The sequence below is a fragment of the Drosophila innubila genome (genome assembly GCF_004354385.1).
Source record: "Drosophila innubila isolate TH190305 chromosome 2R unlocalized genomic scaffold, UK_Dinn_1.0 1_C_2R, whole genome shotgun sequence".
NCBI classification, from domain to species: domain Eukaryota; kingdom Metazoa; phylum Arthropoda; class Insecta; order Diptera; family Drosophilidae; genus Drosophila; species Drosophila innubila.
The window spans coordinates 16,446,428-16,472,656 of NW_022995374.1; the positions used below are offsets into that span (position 1 = coordinate 16,446,428).

General features: G+C 36.2%; 2 protein-coding genes across 14 annotated transcripts in view; one reads left to right on the forward strand and one right to left on the reverse strand.

The window, feature by feature from the left end:
- LOC117784241 (heterogeneous nuclear ribonucleoprotein L) overlaps positions 1-26,229 on the reverse strand; it is a 127,349-nt gene that overhangs the window by 64,641 nt on the left and 36,479 nt on the right. The window lies entirely within an intron of this gene.
- On the forward strand, positions 21,191-24,836 carry LOC117784240 (tubulin polyglutamylase ttll6). Its single transcript, XM_034621916.1, has 6 exons — positions 21,191-21,288; positions 21,355-22,022; positions 22,084-22,237; positions 22,618-24,207; positions 24,273-24,464; positions 24,539-24,836. Exons 2-5 carry the CDS (start codon positions 21,355-21,357, stop codon positions 24,390-24,392), a joined length of 2,532 nt encoding a protein of 843 aa, XP_034477807.1. The 5' UTR covers positions 21,191-21,288; the 3' UTR covers positions 24,393-24,464; positions 24,539-24,836.

The following is a 26,229-nucleotide window of genomic DNA, read 5'->3' on the forward strand; positions in this document are numbered from 1 at the left end:
AAATTGAAAATTAAACAATACTTCGAAATGAAATCGCTTCAGTCGAAAAATAACTTTCTACTCATTTAAATAAAATAAAACGCATTTTACTCTCTACTATCTATCTCTTTATCTATTAAATTATCTACACCTTGAGTCAATATTATGCTAATTATTTAATTTAAAAGCCGCAAAAGTTTTCGCAAAGTTATGATATATAACTATAAATCTCTTAAGTTTCAGAAGCGCTTTTTACTGAATGTATTCAGAAAGATTAACCGGAAATTGTGCCAGAAAATCGAGCATAAAATTGCACCGAGCTTTGAAATAAATTTCAAATATTTGGTGGAAAATTATTTATTTCAATCTTTGGCCAACAGTTTGCCATAAATTACGAAAAAATAGTAAAACAAAAATCCATGAAAGATGGCAAAACAAAACATTTGCCATAAAAACCAAGGAAAACATAAACACACTCAAATCAGTGTGCATGGTATGTGGTATGTATGAAGTATGAGTAGCCGACGGGTAGAAAACTTTAGTGACCCACTGTCAAGCTGCTGCTTGCGAATAAAAAAGTTGAGCATGCCACACGCGCCGACGATGATTACATAAGTAATGCAAAAGGCGTTGAAATAAAACAACAGCAAACAAAAAATAGAGGGGAACAAAATATATATATGCGAAAAGCCAAATAAACCGCGTCAAAATGAAAATATTAATAACACACAAGTGTGCATAGAGAGAGGGAAGTGGAGGGCAGTGGGAGGGTAAAACAGTGGCAAAAACACGAAACAGTTATTTAAAAATAAGAGCTCTGCCGGGCAGGATACATACGTAAAATTTTATGAGGCACTATAGCTTGGATGCGGCATTGCAATGTCCGCAGGACACAACGCAACGAACACATTGAGAGGGGATGACATGGGGATACGAAAGTAAAAGAGAGCAAAGCAAAAAAAAAAAAAAAAAGTATCAAGAACAAAAACAAAAAAAATAAATTAATATTTTATCTAGCGCAGAGATTCCACATGCAATGCCACGCCTCAACAACGCCCACATGCATTTTGTTTGCCATTTTATGGCCATCATCAAAAGCGCATTAAAATTTTACTAAGGCAGTTCCACCCCCTTCCCTCACCTCCCCACCCGCCAGCAACACAATGCCCCAACGCCTTTTCTCCCACCCCCTGCCCTCAAGGTCCGTTGTCCAAGCGTGCTAAATATTAAATCAACCACAACAACAACAACAATAACAAATAGAGGCAAGAGGGGGTTGCAACGGACTCGTGCAACCAACCAACGGACAGGCAAACAATTTAAGCGGCTTTCCAGGTTCGTCAACGTCCAGAGTTGCCACCCCATCATCCACATCCCACATTTTTTGGGCTACTCGGCTCTGATAAAAATGCCGGCTTATAATAAAATGTGCAGGTTTTTCGGGCAAGCGCATTAAATATTAATAATAATATATTGTGTGCTTAGTTCTAATATCAACATTTTAGTGGTCAGCTGTGCCTTTATTTGATTATCACTTACGAGTAAATGTCATAAAAATTGCGATTTATGTCATGTGCCCCATTAGTTACCCTTGTCGACTATCTGAAATCATATCTCTTTCTTCCCCCTCTCTCTCTCTCCCGCTCTCTCTCTTTCTCTTTGTTTCTCTAAATAAACGACTAAACAAAATAGTTGCACAAGCTAAAAATGTTTTTATAATGTTCTTAAAATATGGCAAAGAGTTGATACATTGCCACGAGTTTTTGTGCTTAAGCTTTAGCATATATTAAAAAGTTATTCAATTTTTCAATGACACTAAACTGAAAAATAAGTTAGACAAATGTTATATGTGGCTGGTGAACTTTAAAATAAAAACCAATTATTATTTTGCGGATTAAAAATAAAAATTTATAATATAATAATAAAAATAGGACATAGAAATTAATATTTTAAAACTTCTGCTGATGAATGAGTAAGCTTTTATGTAAATCCCAATTTAGAATTTATAGCATGCTTCCTACATTTATCTTTGATAAACTTTTTATTTTCCTTAACTAAAATGCACTCCATTTAATAATTTTTTGCATATGACTTAACCAATTTTATGCAGCAAGTACTCGTAAATATTTGTAAAATATTTAGCATCAACTAAATCCGATTCTAAATGGTGTCAGAAACAATTTCCTATTGCAGCAAAGCAAAGCTCTAGTTTATCTTAACGCTTTTTGATAGCTGCCTGTAAATCATGGCCATATAAATTTTGAATTTTCTTGGCATTATCATCAGAGTCGAAGCTTTTTAGCCTTGATATTTTATATGCCATTTGCCTTGCCAGCTGCATTGTGAGAGGAAACACGTTTGCCGCTTGGCTGCTGTCTCCCTCTTCTCTTTATTTTTTTTCTCCAAGTTGGATTCTCGTTTTGGCTGCACTAATTTCGATTAAATGTTGGCCCTGCCACAGTTGGCAAGTCAATGAACTGTGCCTGAGTTCGCGATGCCCTAAAGGCGCAACCACAAAATTCAACAGGCCGCACTTCAATTTCTTTTTCAATTCCTTTTTTTTTGCACAGTTTTGGTTGATGTTTTTTCTGCATTTGAATTTCTTATTGACCCATTTCTGCTGGACAAATCCCCTTAAAAACCGGTTTGCCAGTAATTTGCAACACTTTTGGCTAACTGCAACGGCAAGAGGCAATAACAAAACAAGCAAAAAGGTCGCCATTGAGAGGCCCTTCAGTCTTCGGTCTCGGTCTCAGGCTCAACGTTTTGGTCATTGCCTTCTTCTTGCATTGCCTTTTAACCAGCTTCCCATGTGCCGTTAGCTGTTAGCCAACCACTTGACAGCCTGGCTAACTGGTGTGGCAAGTTTTGAAGGCAAAGTTCGTGTTGCATTCATATAAGTAACACTCGGAAATTCATTACGACACATTGCACATTGAACAGCATCTATGGGCTAAAAGCTAAATATACTTTCACTTTACCTCTTGTGGTTTTGCTTTATAGATCGTAACTTTACTTGCAAGACTATTTTTTTGTTGTTGCATGGTAAGTTGTTTGAAGAGCTTAAAGAGTATTTTTTAAACTTGTGCAAATAAATAGTTTAATATATGTATAGTTTAAATATGCTATAATTGCTAAGTGTCCAACAAATTGGATTGTTTGCTTTAATTCAACTAGACAGCCTAAAGTTTAATAATAAGATCTCATACAGCCTGTCCAATTTGTAATTAAATATACCAGCTAGAAGGCTATCGAAACACCAATAGATACATCCAACTGTCTGGCAATTTATATTTGAGTATCTATTATCATTTAATTGAGATATCCATGGATTTCTGTGCTTGACAGTCTCACCTAAGCGTTAATGTCGATATTTTATTGCTGACGCCAACGGCAGCATCTGTTTCAGTATCTTTTTTTTTTCAGTTGCCACTCATTTCCATTTTTGCAAAAGATTTCTCAATCTAGCGCCGGAAATATGCCAATTTTCCCTCTTTGCTATCTGCTGTTTTGATCGTCTTAGACAAGTTCATTTTCTTTTTCAATGTGACGCTTTTCTTTTGACTTTTCCGCCAGTGCCACTGACACTGACACGTGTTTCGACATTGTTGCCTGCCTCCTTCCGGTCGCTCTCCGTCGGTCACTTTCTTAGCAAATTTCTTTCAATTAAATTTTCCTTTTTTCCGCCTCAACTCCTGTTTTGCTTGGCGAATTTTTTTCCTATTTTCATTAATTTGTATTATGGAAATTTATAGTTTGTTGTACGTGGGCTGTGTCCAAGCAAATGAAATGATAGCAAAATACAAATATTTGCCCCGAAATGGAACGTTGAATCATTCGCATTATGATTTGTTTGCCTTGCGATGCGGAGATGCTTTTTCCATCCACTTTCCATAGCTATTCAGTTGCTGCTGCATAAATTTCCATTTTATTTTATGTAAATTTGTCAATTTACCGAAAAAGCGAGAGGAAATGAAACGCCATCAAGTTTTTCGATATTTAAATGGAGCTATTTCATAAGTGGGACCTTAAATATTTTATACGGTTATTCGATTGTCCCTTTTGGTCCATAGTTTTAGGCGTGCACACTTTTCTTTCCTTATTTCAAATATTTATTCATTATCTCTTAACGTTTTTAATCTTTGTATATCTCAATTACATATCAATAATAATTATTTACAACAGTCTTTTTTCTTATTGTCTTTAATTTTGGTTTGTGCTATATCTTTTAACATATTACAGGAGCCATAATTATAGATTACAAACAAGGCAATTTTATATGAAAAAATTTTCCATTGTAACAATTCAATATTCCAATGCATTAAAGCACAAATAAATTGAATGCTCCTTAACACTCTTTTGTGTCAAATTACGACACAGAATTTTTTTCATCATATTTTTACAAAATTCATGAAATATTTTATTACATGCTCATTATAAGAAATTTAAAGGTTTCCGCTTCCGTTTCGTTTTTTTTTTTTTTACTTTCAGCATTTACAGCTCCCCATTGAATTTGGTTGGGTTTTCTTTGATTTCATTTTTTCAATTTGTATTTTAATTAAATTAGCAATGCAAATGACTTTTATGATGCGACTCCCTACCCAATCTCTGTGTGTGTGTGTGAGTATATTATTTGTGTGTGTATATACCGGTAAATATGTAGAGCATAAGCCCAATGACCCAACGCATAAAAAACGCCAACTCGTTTAATTTGGCAAATACTTTGGCATCCTTATCGCACCTTAACGCAGCTTTCAAGTAGCCAAGGCAAAGAGACTGCTAATTTTTGTTGTTGCCCACTTTCCTCCTTGCTGCCAAAGTCGGTTTTACAGCCAATAAAAAGAATTTTATGACCACAACATTAAAATGTTCAAATTGAAAATGAGCACAAAACAAAGCAACATGAAAAGAAAAGCAACTACAAAACAGGACAAGACAGGCAACAGGACAACAGCATGGGACCTGAGCGGGGGTCGAGAGGAGCAGTGAATGCGATGAGTTCGAGATACATTTTAAACCAAATTTATGTGGCACAAAGGCAGCGGCAGGAACAGCTCGTTGAAAGCAGAGGAAACGGAAGTCAGGCTAAAAGAAAGGAGCAGTGGGTGAGAATGGGAGGAGAATCCCAACAGAAGTTGGGCAACGGTGCAAGAGATTTGTGGCAAAAGCAGAGTGGTATCCGGGTGGTTGGGTGGCTCAGTGGGTGGTTGTGGGTGACTCCTGGGCACTGTCAGCGACACAAACAAAAGTCCAAAGTCGCAGGGAGCCCGCTTAATGTGTGTGTTTGAAGTTGGCTCAAAAACTGCTTGAAAATTACAGCACAAGGGGCGAATTCGAGCGTGAAAATGTAAACAAGCCAAAGGCAAAAAAAAAAAAAAAAAAATTTAAAAACACACACAGAGAAACCAAGCAAAGCGGACAGAAAATGTGTGTCGCAATCGAATCGACAAGTCTAAAGAGTAAGAGAGTACGAAGCAGGCGAGAGGAGGGCTAACAAAATCAACAGTTAGCAAATGAGCCTGAAAGTGGCCAGTGGAATGAGAATGGGAATGGGAATAAAATACAACCCGTAGAACTTAACTCGAAAGGTAAGCAAGAGCAGCAAAAGTAAGACAAGTGAAAGAGAGAATGGAAGAAAAAAAGATTACCAGGAAGACAAAAAGGTAAGGCAAGCATGCCTCAAAAAAAAAAAAGGCTTAGAAAAATACAAACCAACTACAATTTGATTTTATCATACTACATTTAAATAGATGACATTTTAAAATTAAAGTTTATCAAGTTGTATTAAAGTTGTATTAACATTAAATAATAATATACTAAGACTACAAATTTTCGTAATTAGTCTTCAATTACTTTCACGACAACTGATAATTTCGAAAATTTTCAATGGTTGTTTCGAGTTATGCTTACAAAAAGATTTTGGAAAATTTAGATTTTAGTTTTTGACTGTAAAATATTTAAAAATACAAATTTTATTCATTTTTTAATATTATGATTTTTATTTAATAAAATCTATTTGAATTAACTATGTTTATATTTATTTAAAAAATTTCTTTCTCCGAGTGTTGTTCTGCACGTACTACGTGAAAGCTCAAACAAAATTAGCAGAAAGAGACAGAGAGAGAAGAAGAGTGTATGTTTGGACACCAGGTGGCGCCACCACATAGCTGTGAATACCAGACGGTGCTATGACGTTGCCAGAAGTTGCACAAGACAATTATAAACGTAATGGCAGCCAAGAAGGTAGAATAAGAAGAAGAAAGTATCGTTAGTCGGTCGGGGAGATGACGCAGCTGCTGAGCGCATAAATTCTGTGTAACAATGTGAATGCGATGGACATGAACCAGGAAGTTAAGCAGCAAGGGAACGAGAGTAAGAAGAAGGAAGAGAGTATGAGAAGATAGGGAATAGCAAAAGGTGTTGCGACGGTCGTTAGGCTAAAAAGCTAACAAAGATAATGTTGGGAGCATACAACACAATCTAGAACATAGAACCGAATGAGAATTGTAGGTAGGAGCCCATAACACAGAGTTGCAAAGGATTGTACAAGACATTACAAGAAAAGATGATGGCAATGTGCTTAAAGCGACAAATGAAATAGAAAACAGAAAACTGATTGGAAAGAATAGCTGTAGAAAGCAGGGAGAATAGAAGATAAAAAGTAGTTACTAATTTTTTTTTTAGAGAGATAAAAGAAAAGGATTAGATTCAAACTGTGAATGTGTGGAAAAAATTATGAATGATGGAAAAAGATTTAATTTTCCAGTATTAATTAATAACAAAAGAATATTTTTAATAATAAGGGAACTCTGTGTAAAAACGCAGCAGAGCAGTTAAATTTTGTAGTGGAAAATGTTTTCTTTAGATAAACTTGACAACCCTTATGCTTATACCTATACTTATGTCTATTTGCTAATTTTTCAGTGTGTGTGTAAGCACATTATGCAATTGTGCTAATGTGTGTGTATGTGGAGAGAAGTAAGTGAGTTGCTTTGAGCTTTACTTAAACTAACCCCATTGACTTGTCGTGCGTGTCGCGTTTGAAGCAAAGAAATTAGCAGGCAAACACGAGCTAAAGAAATAAATAAAACCAACGACAGCTCACGACACGACGACAAGGCAAAAGGAGCGAAAAGACTCTGTCCGTAAAAAAGGATAAACGCAGAAAGCATCCTTTTCGCATCCTGGCAACTGGCAACTGACAAACTGCACACACTGTGTGTGAACGTGAGCCCAACACTTCTTGAGTAATTCATAGAAGGGGCGTACAAGTCGAGTCAAAGTAATTATGTGAGAGGAAACAGCACACAAAAATACACAACAACAGCGTAATAACAATAACAACAACAACAGCAACGTGAAGCAGTCAGCACATCATCCAGGCTGAAATCCGGCAGAGTCAAGACCCAGGATCCAGAATTCAGGTTTAGTTCAGACCCATTTAGATTGTATGCAAGACTTGTTAAAACAAATACAAACGTAAGCAAATACTCCCGTTATTACCCTCCCACACACACACACACACACACATATATATACACCTACACATTCTCACACACATTCAAGAGTTTATTCCTTCTGTTCCTGCTCTGTTTTCTCAGCCTCTGATGAGTTGCGTTAATTGAGTGGGCCAAGCATGTGTGTGTAAGTATATGTGTTATGTGTGTTGGGGGCGTCGAATTGTGCTCTGAATGTGGGCGTGACTGTTGCTGAGTGCGCGTTAAAGTGGCAGCTGCTTTCAGCTCAACGTCAAGTGGCAAACCAACGTCGCAAAAGAGTATGCAACAATTTGGTGCATGTTAAAGTTTTGCTACGTATAGGGCAAAAAGGGGGTAAGGAGATGTGGTATTGGGGGAAGGGTGTAAAGAAAGCCCAGTAATTACAATTTGCTTTTAATTCGATAATAGTGGCCACAATTTGGCCAAGTAATCAGCGAACAATTGTAGATGGTGCGCCAAGAAGTTAACTCCTTTGGGAAACTCACCTCTCACTGTCCTTAGCTCAATTTATTGAATAATAATAATAGCTTTCAATATTGATAAGTAATTTCATAAAAGGCTTCAAGTATTTAATTTAAAAGCTTTTATGGCAGTTAAAATTCTCTTTGAATTTCTATAAAATTATTGAATTGAACTTGTAACAAAAATTTTACAAAACAAAGAGAAATTAAAATAAAAAAGTTGCGGAATTTTTCAAATATAGTAAATATTAATAATTAACTAAATATATTTGACTTTAGTTATTTTATTTATTTTTTTATATATTTTATTATATCATTTTAACACTTAAAAAATTCCATTAATTTTTTTTTATGTATATTCGTTACAATTAATCTTGCTAATTTAAAATTAAGTCATTTTTGCATTAACTTGTTTAACTCTTCAATTTACAATAATTTCTGTGTAATCACAAATCATAATAACGTTAAGATTAATCACTTGTTTCCCGGCTCATTAAGGAAAATTCTCCCAGTATTAATTGGGCTAAAGGAAGAGCGAATAACACGTTCTCTTACCACTTAAACAGAAGCCAAAGGCAACAGATGATGCTCAAGTCAATTAAATTAAGTATGTTTCAATGGAGAACAACTTGAAATTGTGAATTTGCAGCAATTTCAATTACTGTGCGGATCATTAAGCATTGTGTATTAGTTGCACTTTATGCAATTAGGCAACAAATGGACATGATGCCAACTGTTTCAAGGATATGGCCAGAAAGCAAGCACAGTGCACAATAATGCAGTAATAACAAGCACAACTATTGACGTTAATTGAATCAGGCAATATGTACAGTTAGTAACTGAAGCCTGGCAATTTGATTGAATAGAGGGAGGGGTTGACAAAACACACATCAAGGGTGCTGCCAACTTGCCAGTACATAGAGACAAAGAGAGAGTAAGAAAGGGAAGTAAAAAGAGACACATTGATTTGCCATGACACTTGGCATTTGAAAAGAAATTATTTGCGAAGCGTGCTTTAAGTTTGACATATTGGATTGCTGATGAAAATATTCCTCTTTTTTTCCACATTACGAACTCTAAAAACCAACCCAACCCCTCCTCCAGCCACCTCTCGGCGCTTGTGTGTTTATGCTAATGTGCGTAAAAAGCATGCAAATTTCTTAACTAACAAAAAAAGCCGGAACAGAGAGAAAAATTAAAGCAGAACGATTGAATGCCTTCGGTTGGATTTTTGGTTAGGCATCCAGCGGTGCGTGGATTCCAGGCCATCCTTCCTCTTCTGACCAAGATTCATTTCCACACCGCATATATGAATATAAATGTTGCAGCGGAAAGCGGCGATGAATCGAGAAAGCCTCACGCAGATATTGAGTTATAATATGAGAACAGAAAGAGAGAGGGAGTGAGAGAGAAAGATAAAAAGAGATGGGCAGAATTCTGTTTTTCTGTCCTTTCTACTATTTATGTAGCATACATTTTGGGGGCGTTGCAGCAATTTAGACTGTTGTTTGCCACTGTGGGCGAGTAAATGGACAGTGAGCAACTACAACAATAACAACCACAAAAAAACGACTACAACAACAATAGCGCTAAATAAACTATGCAACAAATATATGCAAATTTTATGCAATGCTGAAGCATTTAAAAAAAAACTGAGTACCTAACTGTTGGCTCTGTTGTTTTCCTGTGTATATTGTGGGCGTGGTCACCCACTCAGCGTGGGGGTTTTATGAGTATAGTTAGGGCAAAAATGCTTTGATTGCTCAGATACGCGTAACTTGCCATAAATGACAAAGAAAGGGGTAAGCAAAAAAAAAGGGAAAAGAAAAAAAAAAGAAAATGACTTAAGCAAAGTCATGAAAATGACAGAAACTTAAAGAGGAGACATAAAGTTCAAAAGGAGTGCAAAGGGACAAAAAATTCAAAGAAAGAATGCTTTGCATAAAGGAAAACTTTCAAAAGTCGTAGTAAGCAGCGCTTTAAATTGAAGTTTTATCAAGTTAAATTTAATACAAAAGTACAATAGTTCCCTTAAGAATTTAAAACTAAATAATTGTCAAAAACTAATCCTTTTTTTTTTAAGTTTTCCAGTATTAAAATAAGCTCTTTAAAGCTCTTTAAAATTTAAAAACAAATATCCAAGTAGCTCAATTAATTTATAACAAGCCGCTTTTGTCAGTCTGCCGCGAACGCACAGTCAAAGAAATGTGAACCTCATCAGCCGCAAATTTAAAGCCGTTTGATATCCGTCTTCAACGACAGACCAATTAAGTTGACCATAACAAACGACAAAGCACAAAGGCTTGCAACTTTAACCCGAGGACAATTATAATTTATTTTATATTTTATTATCCTCTTTCTCTTTTGTTGCAAGCTGCTTTGTTCACAATTTGCAATCATTTCTTAAAGCTGCGATTTTAAAGCTGACCAAGTCCAAATATTGCAATGGTCAACTATTCGGAGCTGCGGTCAACTGACCAATGCTCTCAGACAGAGGAAAAAGAGGAAGAAGAAGATGGAAACCGCGCTTGCTGCTGTTGCGGTTGCAACTGTAATTTGTGTTGCATTGTTGAACATTTTTTGGTACTCAGACTTGAGTAAAAGTTTTATTTTCGTCCCTTTTTCATTCTTTCTCAATGATTCTTATATATTTGCTTTTTTTTGTTTTCTTGGCTAAAACAAATGTTGCTTTAATGCTGCGGTCAAGCTGACGTTGCCAGACGTTGCTGTCAGTGTGGCTGCCACACCACTCTCACTCTTAGCCACTGTGCGGCTCTCATTTCCGGCTGGAAGCAGCAACAACAACAACAACAACAACAACAACTGTCATGCAACTTCCTGTCGAGTGCTCGCTTTGGCTAATGTGATTGCAAAATGGCGTGCATCCGGTTGCTGCTGCAGTTGACTTTTGCCCAGTTCGTCAGAGGCCAAAAGCCAGTTACCAATTGATTCCAAAAGCCAGGCCAACCAATTTGTAGAACGTATAATATCAGCCATAAAATAATCCCCCTAGGGTGTCTTAAGAGGCAGGGGAAATTCTAGCTAACTAATGCCGTTTCTCTCCGTCTCTGTCTGACTGGTAATAAACATTTCTGAGATTAATTGTTTGCATAATCAGTCGTTGGGGTCCAACTACTGATTTACGTTACGTATACGTAATATTTATGGCACATTCCATTTAATTGCGCGTTAGAATATTTACGTACACTTTTTTGGCCCAAAAGCCTTGTCACTTGAGTTATTAGCAAACATTAATTTTTCTCATTCTTTCTTCCTTTCCCTGTGTGTGGCAAGTTTTACGTTAGTTACGTCGAAAACTAAGTCCCACTTACCCCCCAAACCAACCAAATGGGAACCTGACACTTTGAAAGGTCCCTCCCCCAATGTGGCTGATTGACCGTAGAGTTTCAGTTAGAAGCTGCTTGGTTGGTTGGGGACAGCTTTGTGGGCTAAGAATTTATGTTGTGGGCTGTGGCAGAGGGACTCCAACTGTACTTAAGTAGGTGAAAAATGGTTGAAACGACAAGGCGCGTGTCGTAGGCGTAGATAAGCAATTGCTGTTACCTTTGGGCGTAGTTTAAGCAATGGCACAAGATAATGACGTAACGGCCAAGGGTTAAGTGGTTTGCCCAGCTTATAAATAACCAAATGTATCCTCAAGAAAACCACAACTTTATATTTGAAGAAAAACTAAAGTGAAATTTCTTGAAGAGATTAAAGTAGGAAAGCCTATGAGAAAGAAATTTTAAAATAAAACATTAAAAAAACCTGTTTTAATCAATTGATTACATTTTCTAACTTGATCTACTTATGACAAACAAATCATATATCATTTTATGCTTAGTAACTAGGCAGTAATTGCTGACTTTTTAAATTTATTTTTCAGAGCATAAATTTATTCAAAAATTCGGTTTGTTGTATTTATTTCCATTTTGAATGGAATGGGCAAAGCAATGTGGAATGAATATAAATGCATTAAATACGCGGTAAGAGCTGCACACGCGACCACAAAGCCTCTTAGGCTGAAATGCTGAACATGAATGCCTGCTCGGTTGGCCAAATTAACCAAATCAGCTCAAAAGCACACACAAACTCATGCATATGTAATTTATATAAATCTCAACTTAATCAATGCACAATGCGATTGTCCGGCGACAATTTTAATTTAGCTAATTAAAGTCTATAAAATCTAGGTGTTGTCACGTCACATGAATTAAATAAAATAAACGGTTTAACGATGCGTATGCGCAATGTGGTTGATTCACAACAACATTTAGCATTTTGTTAAGCTTTTTGCAGTGTAATTTACAGGGAGGCGCTTAATTAAAATTCGAATTTCACTGCCGGATGAGCAGAAAGGTGCATTGTCTGTTTTGTTTGGCCAATGTACCACCAAACACCGACCCACTCATGGCTCACATGTCAGTTAAAAACAATAGACAATGAATGCATCCCCCCCTTTTTCGCCCTTCTACCGCACGGCTCAACTCATTTTGTTGACTGACTTCATCGCTTGTTATTAGTTGGGCATGGTGACCATTAGAGTCCAGAGTCATGTGTGAATGTAAGTGTGTAATATCACATATAACATATCACATGTGTGTGTGCATTGCTTGCACTATTTGCGGTTTTAATTATGCGCGTTGCATGGACACAATGCACAATGAGTAGCCAGAGTTGCAGCAGCTCCAAACTGATTGAAACAAATGTTGTAGGCCTAGCAATAAAGTGTTATAATACCCTTTAGAAAGTGCTGTTCAAAGAGTATGCTACTGCTCTAGTTAGAAAATCAAAAAACTACATTTCTTGCCTATTGTCATCAATTGTAAAATAGCTGATGTGCATGATGCATATTTACAGGGTATTTCATTACAACAAAATGACTATTCATTCGCTTACTTTGGCACAATCGGGCAGTTTGAATAATGGCAAAAACCAAAGTCGGTACATAATTATTGAAAATGAGCTCTGACTGATAACCGAAATGTGCAGCGAAGCACATGATTTTGGATTTTGATTGGATGCACATTCCATTTACGTAAATTATGAAATAATGCTATGTATATGTGAAAATATATTTGAATAACCTGCAATACGTTTTATTTAAAAAAAAAAAAGCTTGAAAAAAAAGAAAATCGGTTAAGATTTGACAAAGTTATGACTGTTTGGAATTTTTTAAAAAGTGCCAATGGGAATATAGAAAAACTGCACGGCGATGGGCAATAATTGAATTTCCAATTTTGATGCATAATTATTAAATATTTCTGAAAAGAATTGATGTTTAAAACATTTTTCACAAGGATATATAGTTAACTATTGAATATCATTTATTTTGCTGTTGCCATGGCCCAAAATCCGCAAATCTTGAATGCCAATCACTCAGAATTTCTGGTTCAAATTGACATTTCAATTGTGACAAGGCTTGTGAAATACTTGTCATATATTTGCTAGTCCTCCTGAATCGAATTTTATAGGATTGAATTTTCTTCTCGCAGCTATTCAATAATTTTTCACGCCAATGCCTTCTTTTTCAACCTCCCACACTGTTGCTGTCTCGTTCGCTGTGGAAATGTCATGTCTATGTCAAAGTAAAAAAAAAAAAAAAATAGAATTGTATTGTGTTGACTTGCATTTGACAACTTAATGAATTTTCCTTTATGCTGGGGAAAAGCGCGACGACGTTTTTAATGACATCTCAAGCAATTCATCAGCATAAATCATTTGACGCAAGTGGCGCCATCTATTGTTAGCGTAACCGAACGAACGCATAGTTTAACCCTAATACGTGCTATATTTTCGCGTTTGCCGCTTTATGAGAAAACTTTTTCGAGAAAAGAAGAGAAAAAAAAAAATAAAAACGTGAAAAAAGAAGAAAATGTTCGCTACGTGCGGAAAAAAGCAAAAGAAGCCATAAATGTCTGGCAACGCTGGTCAGGACGAAACATATTTTTGACAATGTGCACAAGTTGCTAGGGAAAAGAAAACTTTTATTTTTTATGTTATGGAACCAAAGCGCCAGCAACAACAACAACGGGAACAATCTGACATTATGTCAAGTGTTTTTTGGTTCTGTTAAAGTTTGCTCCATTTACGAGTGTGTGTAGATTTTACTTGTAATTTGCTTTTATGCTTTATCGCTTGCTTGATTTTTATTATGATTATTATCGTGGGAATTACGTAGCAAGTTTCGGGACCTTATTTTCCCATATTGTTGCTGTTGCTGTTGATGTTATTGTTGTTGTTATTGTTTCGCCCAAAGGGCCAAAAGATTTGAAGTGTTTTTTGTGTGAAATTTCACTAGTGATTTATTGGGTCAGCTTTTGGATTTCCTTCTTTTTTGATTTTTATTTTTGCCTTATTTTTGTTGTTTGTTTTGGCCTTTTGCCTTTGGCCTTTGATGACGGCTTTAAGCCTGTCTGTGCTTGAGTAGATAAGTGCAAAGGGCAATTGATTGGACCGCTGTCAGTTGTTGAGTCTTGAAGTTAAGATTAACTAAGCGCAGCTAATAACAGCAACGATAAACGCACAAATGATTTATAATTCTCTTAGATCTATCACTCACGCACAATAAGTCATAATCAAAGTCAGTCAATCATAAAGAAACTTACCTAAAATGAGAAAAAGGTGAGAAATTTTATGTTAGTAAACTTTTGTATAAGAATAAAATTTAAGTAAATATTGTATAAATAGTTTTCTATATATAAAAAAAACCTAGAACTTCATTTATTTATTTAATGCCAACTAAGAATTGAATAGGAAAATATATTTAAAAATTAAAAACATTTAAAATTAAAGCTGATTAATTATTATGAATAAATTTATAATTTAATGTTAAGAATTAAGAATACATTAAAAACCAATTTCCCAGCTGAACTATTCTCCTATTCTTTCACTCCTTAGAGCAACTAGAATCTCTTTTATTTTATTTTTTTTTTTGCAATTCCAGTGCTATCATAAAAAACCACAAGGAAACCACGAAAGGCTCAAAGCCGTAAGTAAAACAAAACAAAAAACAAACTTCTGTGGCAGCAAAGCAAGTGAAGAACGCCATCTAGCGGACGTAAGTGAAAAGACGTGTGTGTGTGTTTGTGGCATGCAAAAAGCACAGCCAGCAAAAGTGAGAGGAAGGAAAATACACGAGTCTGTACAGCTAGAAAAACAGAAGGAGGGATGTGGAGGAGAGTAGGAGGATGCCACACAAAGGGCCACTAAAGAGCTGCACACGTGTGTTTACATCTGTGCAGGAGGTGTGCATGTGTGCGTGTGTGTGTCTGGGCTGTGTGTGTGCTGTGTGTATTTAATGGTAAAGTCAAGCACTTGTGATATGCATGGCACAAAATCCAAATTTAATGACCAAGTAAAATAGACACCAAATGTAGAAGCTGCAGCAAGAGCATTGTATGTGTGTGTCCATGTGTGTGTCTGTGTGTGTGCTAGGGGCGTGGCACTGATGTTAGTTGAATGTTTGCGTATGCTTTGTTATCGACATGCGTCGTCTTTTTTGCAATTGGATATGCCTTTTTGTGCCTCTCGGCTCTGTTAATGTTGACAGTGTCGCCACGAAGGACATGACACGGGGCAGTAAACGCAAAAGGGAGTAAAGCAAAGGAGCAAAGCCAGCAGGGAAGAAGTAATAAAGGGAGCAGAAGCAACTGAGGGAATCGAGGGGCGACTGACTGGTTGTCTGCTTGCCTGCCTAACTGGATGCTGTCCATGTTGATAGAGTGTTGTCATGGCGCATCGTTAACTTTGCAACTAAGTTGAACACACACAAACAACCACACAACCACACAAAAAGCATACTCACATACACACACACACACACACACTATGAAAGTCCGTTCTTTCGACCCCAAACGACATTGACAACGACATACCCATCGACATTTCAACATGGACATGCAACGTCATCAGCATCCACATTGGGACAGCCAACTGTCCAACTGTCTATTCTATTCTATCTATTCACCTTCTCTTCCGCCCTCTTCTTTTTCTCCAGCTTCTGGTCTCTCACACATGCACACATTATGGCAAATTATGACATTGATGCCCTGACATTCTAACCTGACATAACGTGTCCTTCTGCTTCTTGCATAAAGGTGTCACTTTTCTTAACATGATCCGCATGTTGCCGCCATTTTTGCATGCAATTTGTTGTGGCATGCCACCTCAATTTCCTGCCCATCTCAATAAGTATATATTATTTTATGTTGCTTCCTTAACGATTTCAGAAACTGATATATAATAGCAGAGGTACGTTCTTGTTTGATAAAGTGTTGTTAACTTAATATTTCTAGTCTCATTTGGGAAACTATGTATAATAATACGTAATAAATACTCTTTTTACAATTTAGTCAATTTAATAATAAATATTTAATATATTCATCTACTTTTACAGTATGAAACAATAGAAATAAATCTATCTGATTAAAAACATATACTTTAACAGATTATTTATCAAATCCTTATATTTTTATATAATATTTTGTCGTATGCTCAAATATATTAGAATGTCATTTCATATATTTTGCATTCCATTTGCACACATATTTATTATTCACAGTCGTAGCCCGACATACACGCAAACTGAGCACTTTATGAACTCAAGTCTATCTGATTTTGAGTAAACCTTATAGTATACCAAAAAGCTTCCCTCCTTCTCAGTGTCTCAGAAGAAACACTTTCTGAGTGCAGCAAGAACTGGCAAAAAGGCAAAGTGCAAAAAGTGCTGCATACTTTGCAGCATCTTCCACTTGTCCTTCGTTGCCATTTTCGCAGTTGCATCTACAGTTGCTGCCCCAAAAACTGCAGTTGTTAAATTTTATTTTCATTACAAATTCGTTGTTTGTTTATGCGCAGTACACAACTAAAATAAATACCGTAAAAATAAAAAGAGATGAAGAGCAAAATGGTAGAGCAGGAAGACAGCAAAAAAAAATATATATATATAAAAAAAAAGGAAAATAAAAATAACAAGTAGAGTCCTTTTTAGAAGCTGGATTTTTATTTTGCTGGCCACGTTTTTAGTTTTGTTGCTATTGCAGTTGTTTTATTGCTTTACGCTGTTTTGTTTTGTTTTGCATTACAAATGACTTTTTCGTAGTATTACGTGCGAGCATTTTAACATTTCAACATTTTCATTGCGCCTGACTGATGAAATTTATGTGCATATATTTCTGCAGAGGCGTTCATTCATGCGTTACGGGTCGAAATTCTGATTTTTCTACTACTCTCTCAACCCATCAGACAACCAGTTACCTCGTTGTAGTTGCTGCCATGATTCATGCATAATTACGAGAGAGAGAGAGAGAGATTGAGTACTGTGAGTGTATCTATATGTATTCATAGTTGAATTCATATGCCTGGCACATAAATCAGATTCAAGTTGCAATCACAAACATCATTAACTGACACACAACTAGCAAATGTCAAACAGACCAAATTTAGATATATAATTGTCATGCTGAGATTGATATTTCGAATATGCAATCAACCAACTAAAACACGCATTTATTTTGGAGGGAAATCTGATAAATCATCTTTCAAAATTTGCTAAATTTTTCTTTTGTTTAATTTTTTCTAAACCAATTATGAATAGAATTATATAGATATCGTTTTGCCAATTTTTATATGTTTATCTTAATTTTTTATTGAGATACTCTGAAAACTTGATATTAATTCATAAATAATTGATGTTATCTTTCTCATCTTACGCTTATTTATTTTAAATATCTCTGTGCCAAATCTGTTTCCTTTGTTTTAGTAAACCTTTCAAAGCAACTTTATTCAATTTTTTCCATTATCTAAATAGCTTGGAGTAGTGCTACAACACTTAATATATAATGTTGTGGTCATCTAATATTTTCTTTACTCAATTTGCATTTAATCTCTGTATTGTGCCCAAAAGAGAAGTACTTCTATTACAGTGGCTATTCATTTAAGTGGACAAAGAGCAGCCGTTTCTATAAAGCATTTTAGTATGTAGTTTAATTCCATTAGAAAAGTTTTAGCTCACTTAACAGGACATTTTCTGGGTACGTAAAACTTTCAGCATTAGCACCCCGCCTCTTCCTCTCTTTATCAAACTGTTAATGCTTTAAATGTAAGCTACCAAAATGAAATTAAAATCAAAAGTGTGTGTGCCAAGCTATTGTTCTATCAACTTTATGTTGAAAGTTTCTCCGAGGGGTTTTTTGGTCAATTGAAAGCAATTAAAATCGTTTCCTAGTAACGCAACTGGGCCAACAACTGAGAATTTTGACAATTTTTAATTCGAAATGGTAGAGATTTGCCAAGGATTAGGTGGCTCCGATGATTTTTAGCTTCAAATTCATGTGACATGTTCTATCTCTTTGTGTTATTGTTATTGTTATTTTTATTATTATTATTATTATTATGTTCAAGGATTTGTTGGCACATCATCAAGCAATTGTTTTCTTCTGTGCAATTTACTGTTGCATACTTTTTTGGGCACCACACACTCACTCACAAAATGGCTGCCATAGCACATACAAAATGGCTGCCAGGCAACTAACAAAGCAATATTGCAGCAATTGAGGCGTGTCCGTAGGCGGCTCATAACAACAACTATTATTGCATGTGTGTGTGTGTTTGTATGCATGTATATATTGTTCATTGAAAATTCTAGTTCGAAGTATGAGTAATTAATAGCTCCAAGCACAAAAGAGCCTAAGCACAATTGTTGTTAGCGCATTGTTGAGTTTCTCATGTTGTTGCTGTTGAAATAAGTGTTATTGCTGTTGTTTTTGTAGGCTGAGTCTGCCAGCCAGTAATTAAAAGATTAATTTTTAATGTGCGCTTAGTGTGAGCGGCGAAAGAGATTTTTAAACTTGCTGCTCCACAAAAATAAAAGGGATTTAAGCAACTACAATTTGGACTTATACACACACATACACTTACGCGACCATATGCTACACACACACTCACACATTGAAATTTATACCCCGTTTCGAAATCTTCATCAGCTGCAAATTTACGAGCCATTTCAGAACTCACACTCTCTCTCTCTCTCTCTCTCATTCCTATTTTTTTCAGTTTCTCTCCTTTTTCCCTTGCCCAGATTTTTGTACGTTTTTTTTTGTTCAATTTTTTATTATTACGCGCTCGAGGTTTACGGTATTTCTCTTTTTTTCTTCTTTTGCTTTGCAGCTGCAAATTAAATGTGCACACCTTTAAATTTTTAATGCTGTTTTTGCCGTAAGCTGATTTCATTTTTTGCCACTTGATTAAAAACCCAACAAGACAAGCAGAAAATCTTGGCGAACAGCTGACCAACATCCAAAAAGGTAGTTTCCAATTAATTATTAAACAGTAGCGCCAATATTTGTATACTTAAATAAATTTAAAATCACGAGGAACGACATTGCTTTCAAGCGAAATCTATTATAATAAATAATTTTTGACTTTTATTATTATTTGAAAATAATATTTTCCAATCAACTTGCTATTATCTTTTAAGCCAATTAAAGCAGATATTATTTTATTATTATATGAATGCAATGAACTGCAAATATGGTTGATCAAATGAAGTAACTTTGAAGTGGTGAAAAGTACCACGTATACTGAAAGTAGCACAATTTAAAATTTAAAAAAAAATGTACATTTTGAAATGTTGTTTAATTAATGTAAGGACAGGAAATAAATTAATTTAATAAGTTAAAACAATTAATTATAATCTTCTGTATTATTGTAAATTATTAAAATAAATAAACCAAAATGCAGATATTTATTAAAGTCCGATTAAATTTTGTATATACTACTAATCTATAGATGAATGCGAAAAACAAATTATAAAGTTTTAATATTCATAATTTTTTTTATATTTATTTATAAATAATTATAATTATTCAAAATAATGTTTTTTTGATGGAATTGCGCTATCAAAAGCAAAGTAGAATTTATTCTATTGCAATTTCGTTGAAAGCCGTCTTTTGCAAATACCTCACAACCCGCAGCTTTGTGTTTGACAATACATTAATCGTCATTTTCAGCTCGTTTTTGTACAGCTTATCGCTGCAGTCACTCTCTCTCACTCTCTTTCTCCTGTTGCTATCCTTATCCATGTCAACAGAAGCAGCTTTGCTCGGTTCGTGCACTATCATTAAAATTGGAAAATGCTTAAAGTTACCAACACTTTTTATTATTGTTGCTTTGTTTTTGTTTACCAAACGCAGAGACAAAAGCGCGCATAATTAGCACAATACAAAAACAAATACAGCAATAATAAAACAACAAAAACAGCAACACTACATTGGACAGCCAATTTGAGAGCTAAAGAGGGCGTACCCAAATATAAAAAAGGAATTCAAAGAGAACCCCAACAAACGTTGCTCAACCAAATAAACTTGACAAATTACACGCTCCGTTTGCTTTAGCTAAGCGATCCCCTCCATCTCCCCGTCTTTTTCCACAAAAATGCAAAATGAGGCACACGGAAAATGTTTGTAATTTAATACAAAAACATTGCAATATGCAACATGTAGTGGTAAAGTAAGTGGTTGGGGCAAGGGAATTGTCATGGGTTAGCTGGGTGATCATCACGTCACAGCTCCAAGTGACGCGTGTTATTGTCATTAAGTTAACCAAGCGTATGATAATACAAAAACAGCAAAAAAAAAAAAAAAAAAAAAAAAAATAGAGTTGTCATGAAAGTGGAGCATGATTCGAGGAATTTTCTTTCAACTGACATTCAACTAACAACTGCTTGAACTAATAACCGCAAAAGGCTAAAGCCTGATTAAACTGCGGTTAATGAGCCACACAGTCAGTGGACCAGGCTAGATCCATTAAAGTAGTACACACTAGCGATTACCTTCTCTATAAAGCGTTGTGCACTGCGGCATATCAGTTATCAGCACCTTGTCTCATTTTGTGGTCGCGACTTTTGTAACTGAGAAACGCGACAAGTTGAACCGCAGTCAACAGATACAATGTCAATTTAGACAGGGCCAAGTTCAAAGTTCAAAACGTGTTAACAATGAATTGTGGTTACCATTTGGTATTTAGCCTCAAAAGATGAATTAATGTTAAAGTCAGAGCTTAAAAACAAAGCACAAAATGTGCTGCTTTCTAATTTATTTTAAATACAATCAAAGTAAAAAATAACTACTAAAAAATGCCAATAACTAGTAATCTATTTACAAATGATAATCTATTATTACTGGCACATAAACTAGTTGAGAATTATAAGCAGAATATGTATTAATAAATAGCTTTCAAAATATTCAGTTCGTTTTGAACATTTGCTTTCGTTGTCATTTATAAAATAATCCAAATTTTTCGTCGTTAGTTATAAGCATTTTATCCTGTTCTTTAAATTCCCAGGAAAGGTAATACAAGGATCTACACGATTCCATTTAAAAAATTTATAATTTTATTGCTAAACAAAACTTTAGATGACTACCCCGACAAATTTCAAGTTTAAAAAGGTTTCCAATCAATACACACGCTATTTCGATATCAAAAAGCTATTGCCAAAACCATCAAAAAAAGAAGCTATCGAATATTTTGGTAGAGAGACTGTTTTTAACCAGATCCAGAGGAAGCCAATCTTGAAGCCTCGGAAAGTATTAAAAAAACCAATACAATGGGTACACACCGACAATGTGGTTCAGTCAAATAAAGGTAGTCCGTACATGTTGATGTCCAAAGATCAATCCGACGATGGAGCAAAAGAGGGTCGCAAAAATCCCATCTGCTATAATGTAATGCATGAAGCTCCGGCGCCTCCTCCCCAAGAGGTAATCAATATTGTGCCCATTGTGAGGGGCATAAGGATTAGTATTTGTGTGGAGCACACACGATTCCAACTGGTCGGAAAGGTATCCAAGAACATGGGACTGACCCATGTGCCGGAGCATCGATTGTGGAACATTCAATGGTGCGATAATACGCCTCATTTGGATCTACTAAAGAGCATGAAGCGTTTCCAGCAAATCAATCATTTTCCCGGCATGAGCGAGATCTGTCGCAAAGATATGTTGGCGCTCAATCTGAATCGCATGCTCAAAATGTATCCAGGCGACTATCGCATCTTTCCCAAGACTTGGCTAATGCCCTCAGAGTGAGTTTTACTATCTGAAACTCTTACTTTCATATAAGTTAACTAATCTTATTCCTTACAGTGCCTATGATGTGGCCATTTATGCCAACAAACACAAGCGCACCTATATTCTTAAGCCATATTCATCAGGCCAAGGCCGTGGCATTTGGTTAACCAACAATTTGCGCTCTGTGGGCCGACAAGAGAAACTCATCTGTCAGACCTACGTTGATAGGGTATGTATGTAGTAATAAAAAAAGCAAGAAAAATTCCAGATTTTATCAGCAGCTTTTCATTATCCCGAATAATTTATATTATATTCTTTATTTTTCGAAATTCTCTATATTTCTCCTTTTATCTCAACTACTTTAAAGGAATCTCTTTCTGAAATTCTTCTCTTTTTTATAAAAAGTAGTACATTATTCTAACATTTCTAGAAATCTTCAATTACTTTTTCAATACAATCTAATTTCCTTTTTCAAGTTATTTTCCATATTTTTTAATTCAAAATATTAATTTTGATTTATTTTCCTGTATTTGTTTAAACTTCTTCCTAAACTTCTTCCTAATTTCCCATCTATTCCTTTCCCTTCCCTTTCCCGACTTAATTTCTCAGCCCTTGCTCATCGATGGCTTCAAGTTTGACCTCCGTGTCTACACACTCGTCACCTCTGTGGATCCACTCAGAATATTTGTTTATAATGAGGGTCTGGCTCGTTTCGCAACCCACAAATATATGCCCCCGGCACTTGGCAATAGCAACAATGTCTTTATGCATTTGACAAACTACTGTGTAAATCGACGTAATTCCAATTATAATGCGGGCAAGGGACACGAGGGTGGCTCGAAGCGTAAACTGTGCGAGTACAATAAATGGCTTAAGGATCACAACTACAATGTGGAAGAATTCTGGGCGGCTGTAGATGATGCGATCATCAAGACTGTGATCAGTGCCTGGCCCGTGCTCAAACACAACTATAATGTTTGCTTCCCGAAGCATGACCAAATTCAGGCATGTTTTCAGTTGTTGGGCTTTGATATATTGGTTGATTGGAAGCTGAAACCATTCATTCTGGAGGTGAATCATACGCCCAGTCTGTGCGGAGACGAGACTGTTGATAATGAGGTAAAACGACCGTTGATTAGGGACACCCTAAATCTGATCAGTTCACCGTTGGTGGACAAAGAGGAGATCATACGCCAGGATCGAATTGCGTTAAGGGAACGTCTAATGCGCCAGCAGGGAAAACGTCGAGTTCCACCTCCGATCCAAACAGGACCAGATCCATCATCTAGAGCTGCGGGTGGCGGTGAACTGCGACAACCCTGCTCCATTGGCGCTCTGGCGCAACAAATTGCCTGGGAGGAGAGTCATCTGGGCAACTATAGACGCATTATGCCACCGACTGACTCCGAAAAGGTCAACTACTATTGCAAATTCTACGATCAGGTGAAACCAACGAGCATGTTCAAAGAGACGACGACAAGTAAAACTCGTATGAAACTCAACATGGAGCACATAAGGCAACAGAAACTCCAAGAGGAATTGGATCTCGAGCAACAGCGACAAAAGCGTAATTTGCAGGAACGTAAATTGAAGTTTCAAAAGGCTTTCATGCAGGACACTAAAGCTAGTGTCACAGAATTACAACAGAAGAAACAAGAGGCTCTCATTTGCAAGGACATTCAACGCCAGCAGAGGAAACTCTTGAATCCAGCGCCAGAAAAAGAAACGATCAATGTTTGGCATACGATCACTAACGATCAAATGAAGTCCAAGTCCAATTTATGTTTCAGAAGCAAATGCAGTGTGAACCTGGTCAAAACAAAGCGTCGTCAACTGCGACGTCAAATGCTGCGCAGAAAACAAAAAGCTCGACGTCTTGAATGGGAGTCCCAAAAGGATGCGGAATTTCTGCAGAAACACGGCATACTACGTCCAGCAGGAGCTGCACCACAATCCGAGAGCTCCAAGTTACAGATAACCACACAGAGCAAAGGCAAGGACAATACCAAAAAGTTGAAAAGAAATTCTAAGGCTAACCTCAACAGAAGCAAAGCAAATAAATCCGTAACTGGCAAAAAGAGTAACCGTATTCTAAACAATTGGTTGCCCGAACCCATCAGCGTTGAGGAAAAACAATGGCAGCTCGAGTGGCGCAAGAAACGCACAGATGCCCTCAATCAATGGCAGCTCAAGGAACTGGTGAGTACCCGTGAAAAACATCTATTTTTCAGTTAATTTAAGCTACTCACTTCTTTTGTGTCTAGCTCTTTACGGAAATGTACGAACGTGGTCATCTGACAAAGAATGACATTAAATTATTTCCATTCCTTTTGTATCGCATATTAAGGCGAAAAACGGCAGCGAGGATCACAGATGACAAGTAGCTTTTTGAAATTGATAAGATGATTGGAACTACATTTGGGCAACAACTATTTTTAGTAAACAATATTTTTAGTGTGAGCTAACAAATTTATTATTTTTTTTCCCTAAAAACAAACTTATCATTGTATCTTTTCGCTGTCATTTCTAGATATTCTCATTTATTCAGCAAAGCTGCAACACCCGTACAAAGGAAAGACTTAATTGTTTCAACCGTGGGTTATCATGTGCGTATCTTGTAATTATCAACAGATTCCCAAAAGAAAAAAAAAAGAACCCTGAACTCGTATACGGTTGTCATACAGACTGCAGTTATATAATGGAACTAATATTGAATGGGATGGAAACATATTGTAAACTGTTAAAAAAAAAAAATATAAGAAAAACTCAACAACTTTCTAGTGCATATTTCGAACAAATATACAATGGCAATGTTATCAGATAGTAAAGTTGTCGTAGTTTTATTTGGGAGTAATTTTAGGTAGTCTTGAATTTATTTAAAAGAGTGACGACTTCGAGAAGAAAGAATAAGTTATTATCTTTCTTATATATATATAACGAATCTATTATCAATTTTCTTATATTTTTATTGTATACAGAATTTACTTTGTTAAAACATTTTAACTTTAATATCTATGCAAATCTGACAGCTGCTGTTTCCCAAAACCAGCTCATATATATTTTTCCAATCACAATCTATGGTTTATCACTTTGTCTCCAGTTGAACATATGGCAATAAAACAACTTTTATGCATTTGGCACAAGCCATAAAAAGAAATGGAAATGTATAAAGAAACTCCATCGATTTGTCAAAGTGCTAGGCAAATATTCAGAAGCAGCAGCCCATGACAATCCCACAAACACCAACTCCATCCCCAAAAAGAACTCTAAAACCCAATCTAAAGCTTAGAATCCTCTCCTCTGTCTCTGAATCTACATCAGAGCCACTAACATCTATCGCTTTGATGCTGTCGCTTGCATAAACAAACTGCAACACAATGCGCGATTGTCAAAGGAGAGGGGCAGATGGGGAATGGGGATAGGCATGCATATATAGAGATAAAGTTAGGGTTACAGCAAGTTCAGGGAGGGGGTTCGAAGAGTCTTCAAACTTGCAATATTGAAAAATGTAGACGGTTCGCTACGCTTTCAACCGCCATATGCAAAAACCATGCAACATTTGCAACCAAACAACGCAGATTTTCCCCCCCTCAAACCTCTGCTTTCTCCAGCCTGCTTCCACCCCTTCCACTTGGAAAATCGCAGCGCCTTCTAGCGAACGCTATGGTCTGTGTCTATGGCTTTAGCTTTTGGCTTTTGCCGTCAACGCATGTCCTTCGTCCAATTTTTTTGCCCTCTGTTAGTATTTTTTTTTTTTTTTCTTGACTTTTTCCTAACGGCTGCCGCTGTTGCAGCTGCCTCTCCATGTGTCACATATTGAAAATTGTGCAGCAGCCGCAGCCTGCGTTGAAATTGCCGTTGCATTCCAGGACTTTGGCTTATGGCAGGCTGCCTTTTGGCCAACAAAGTCGAACATCGCTCTGATAAGCCATTTCAAAAGAGGGTTTTACATATGCCAAGCTCGCTGCATTGTGTTGGGGGTTTGTAGAAGCTGCTTATTCTTCACTATTTTCTCTGCCTTCTGCCCATCCCATTCTCTCTCTCTCTCTCTCTTTGCAGACATTTATGTGCCATGTGACACACACACACACACGTAGTTCTCTTAATATTTGATTGAACATTGTTGCGCCTGCTGCTTATGCTTTCATTGCATTCTAGTCTCACCTATGCATACATCATTGTTTATAAATAAAGCTTATAGCATTAATATTTCTTAAATTG

What these genes read in the sequence shown, in the direction of transcription:
- LOC117784240 (XM_034621916.1), top strand. Translation starts at nt 21,355, where the DNA reads ATGACTACCCCGACAAATTTCAAGTTTAAAAAGGTTTCCAATCAATAC. An exon ending in GTCAGACCTACGTTGATAGG is followed by an intron (nt 22,238 to 22,617) that starts GTATGTATGTAG and finishes TTAATTTCTCAG; the next exon opens with CCCTTGCTCATCGATGGCTT. An exon ending in AATGGCAGCTCAAGGAACTG is followed by an intron (nt 24,208 to 24,272) that starts GTGAGTACCCGT and finishes TTTTGTGTCTAG; the next exon opens with CTCTTTACGGAAATGTACGA.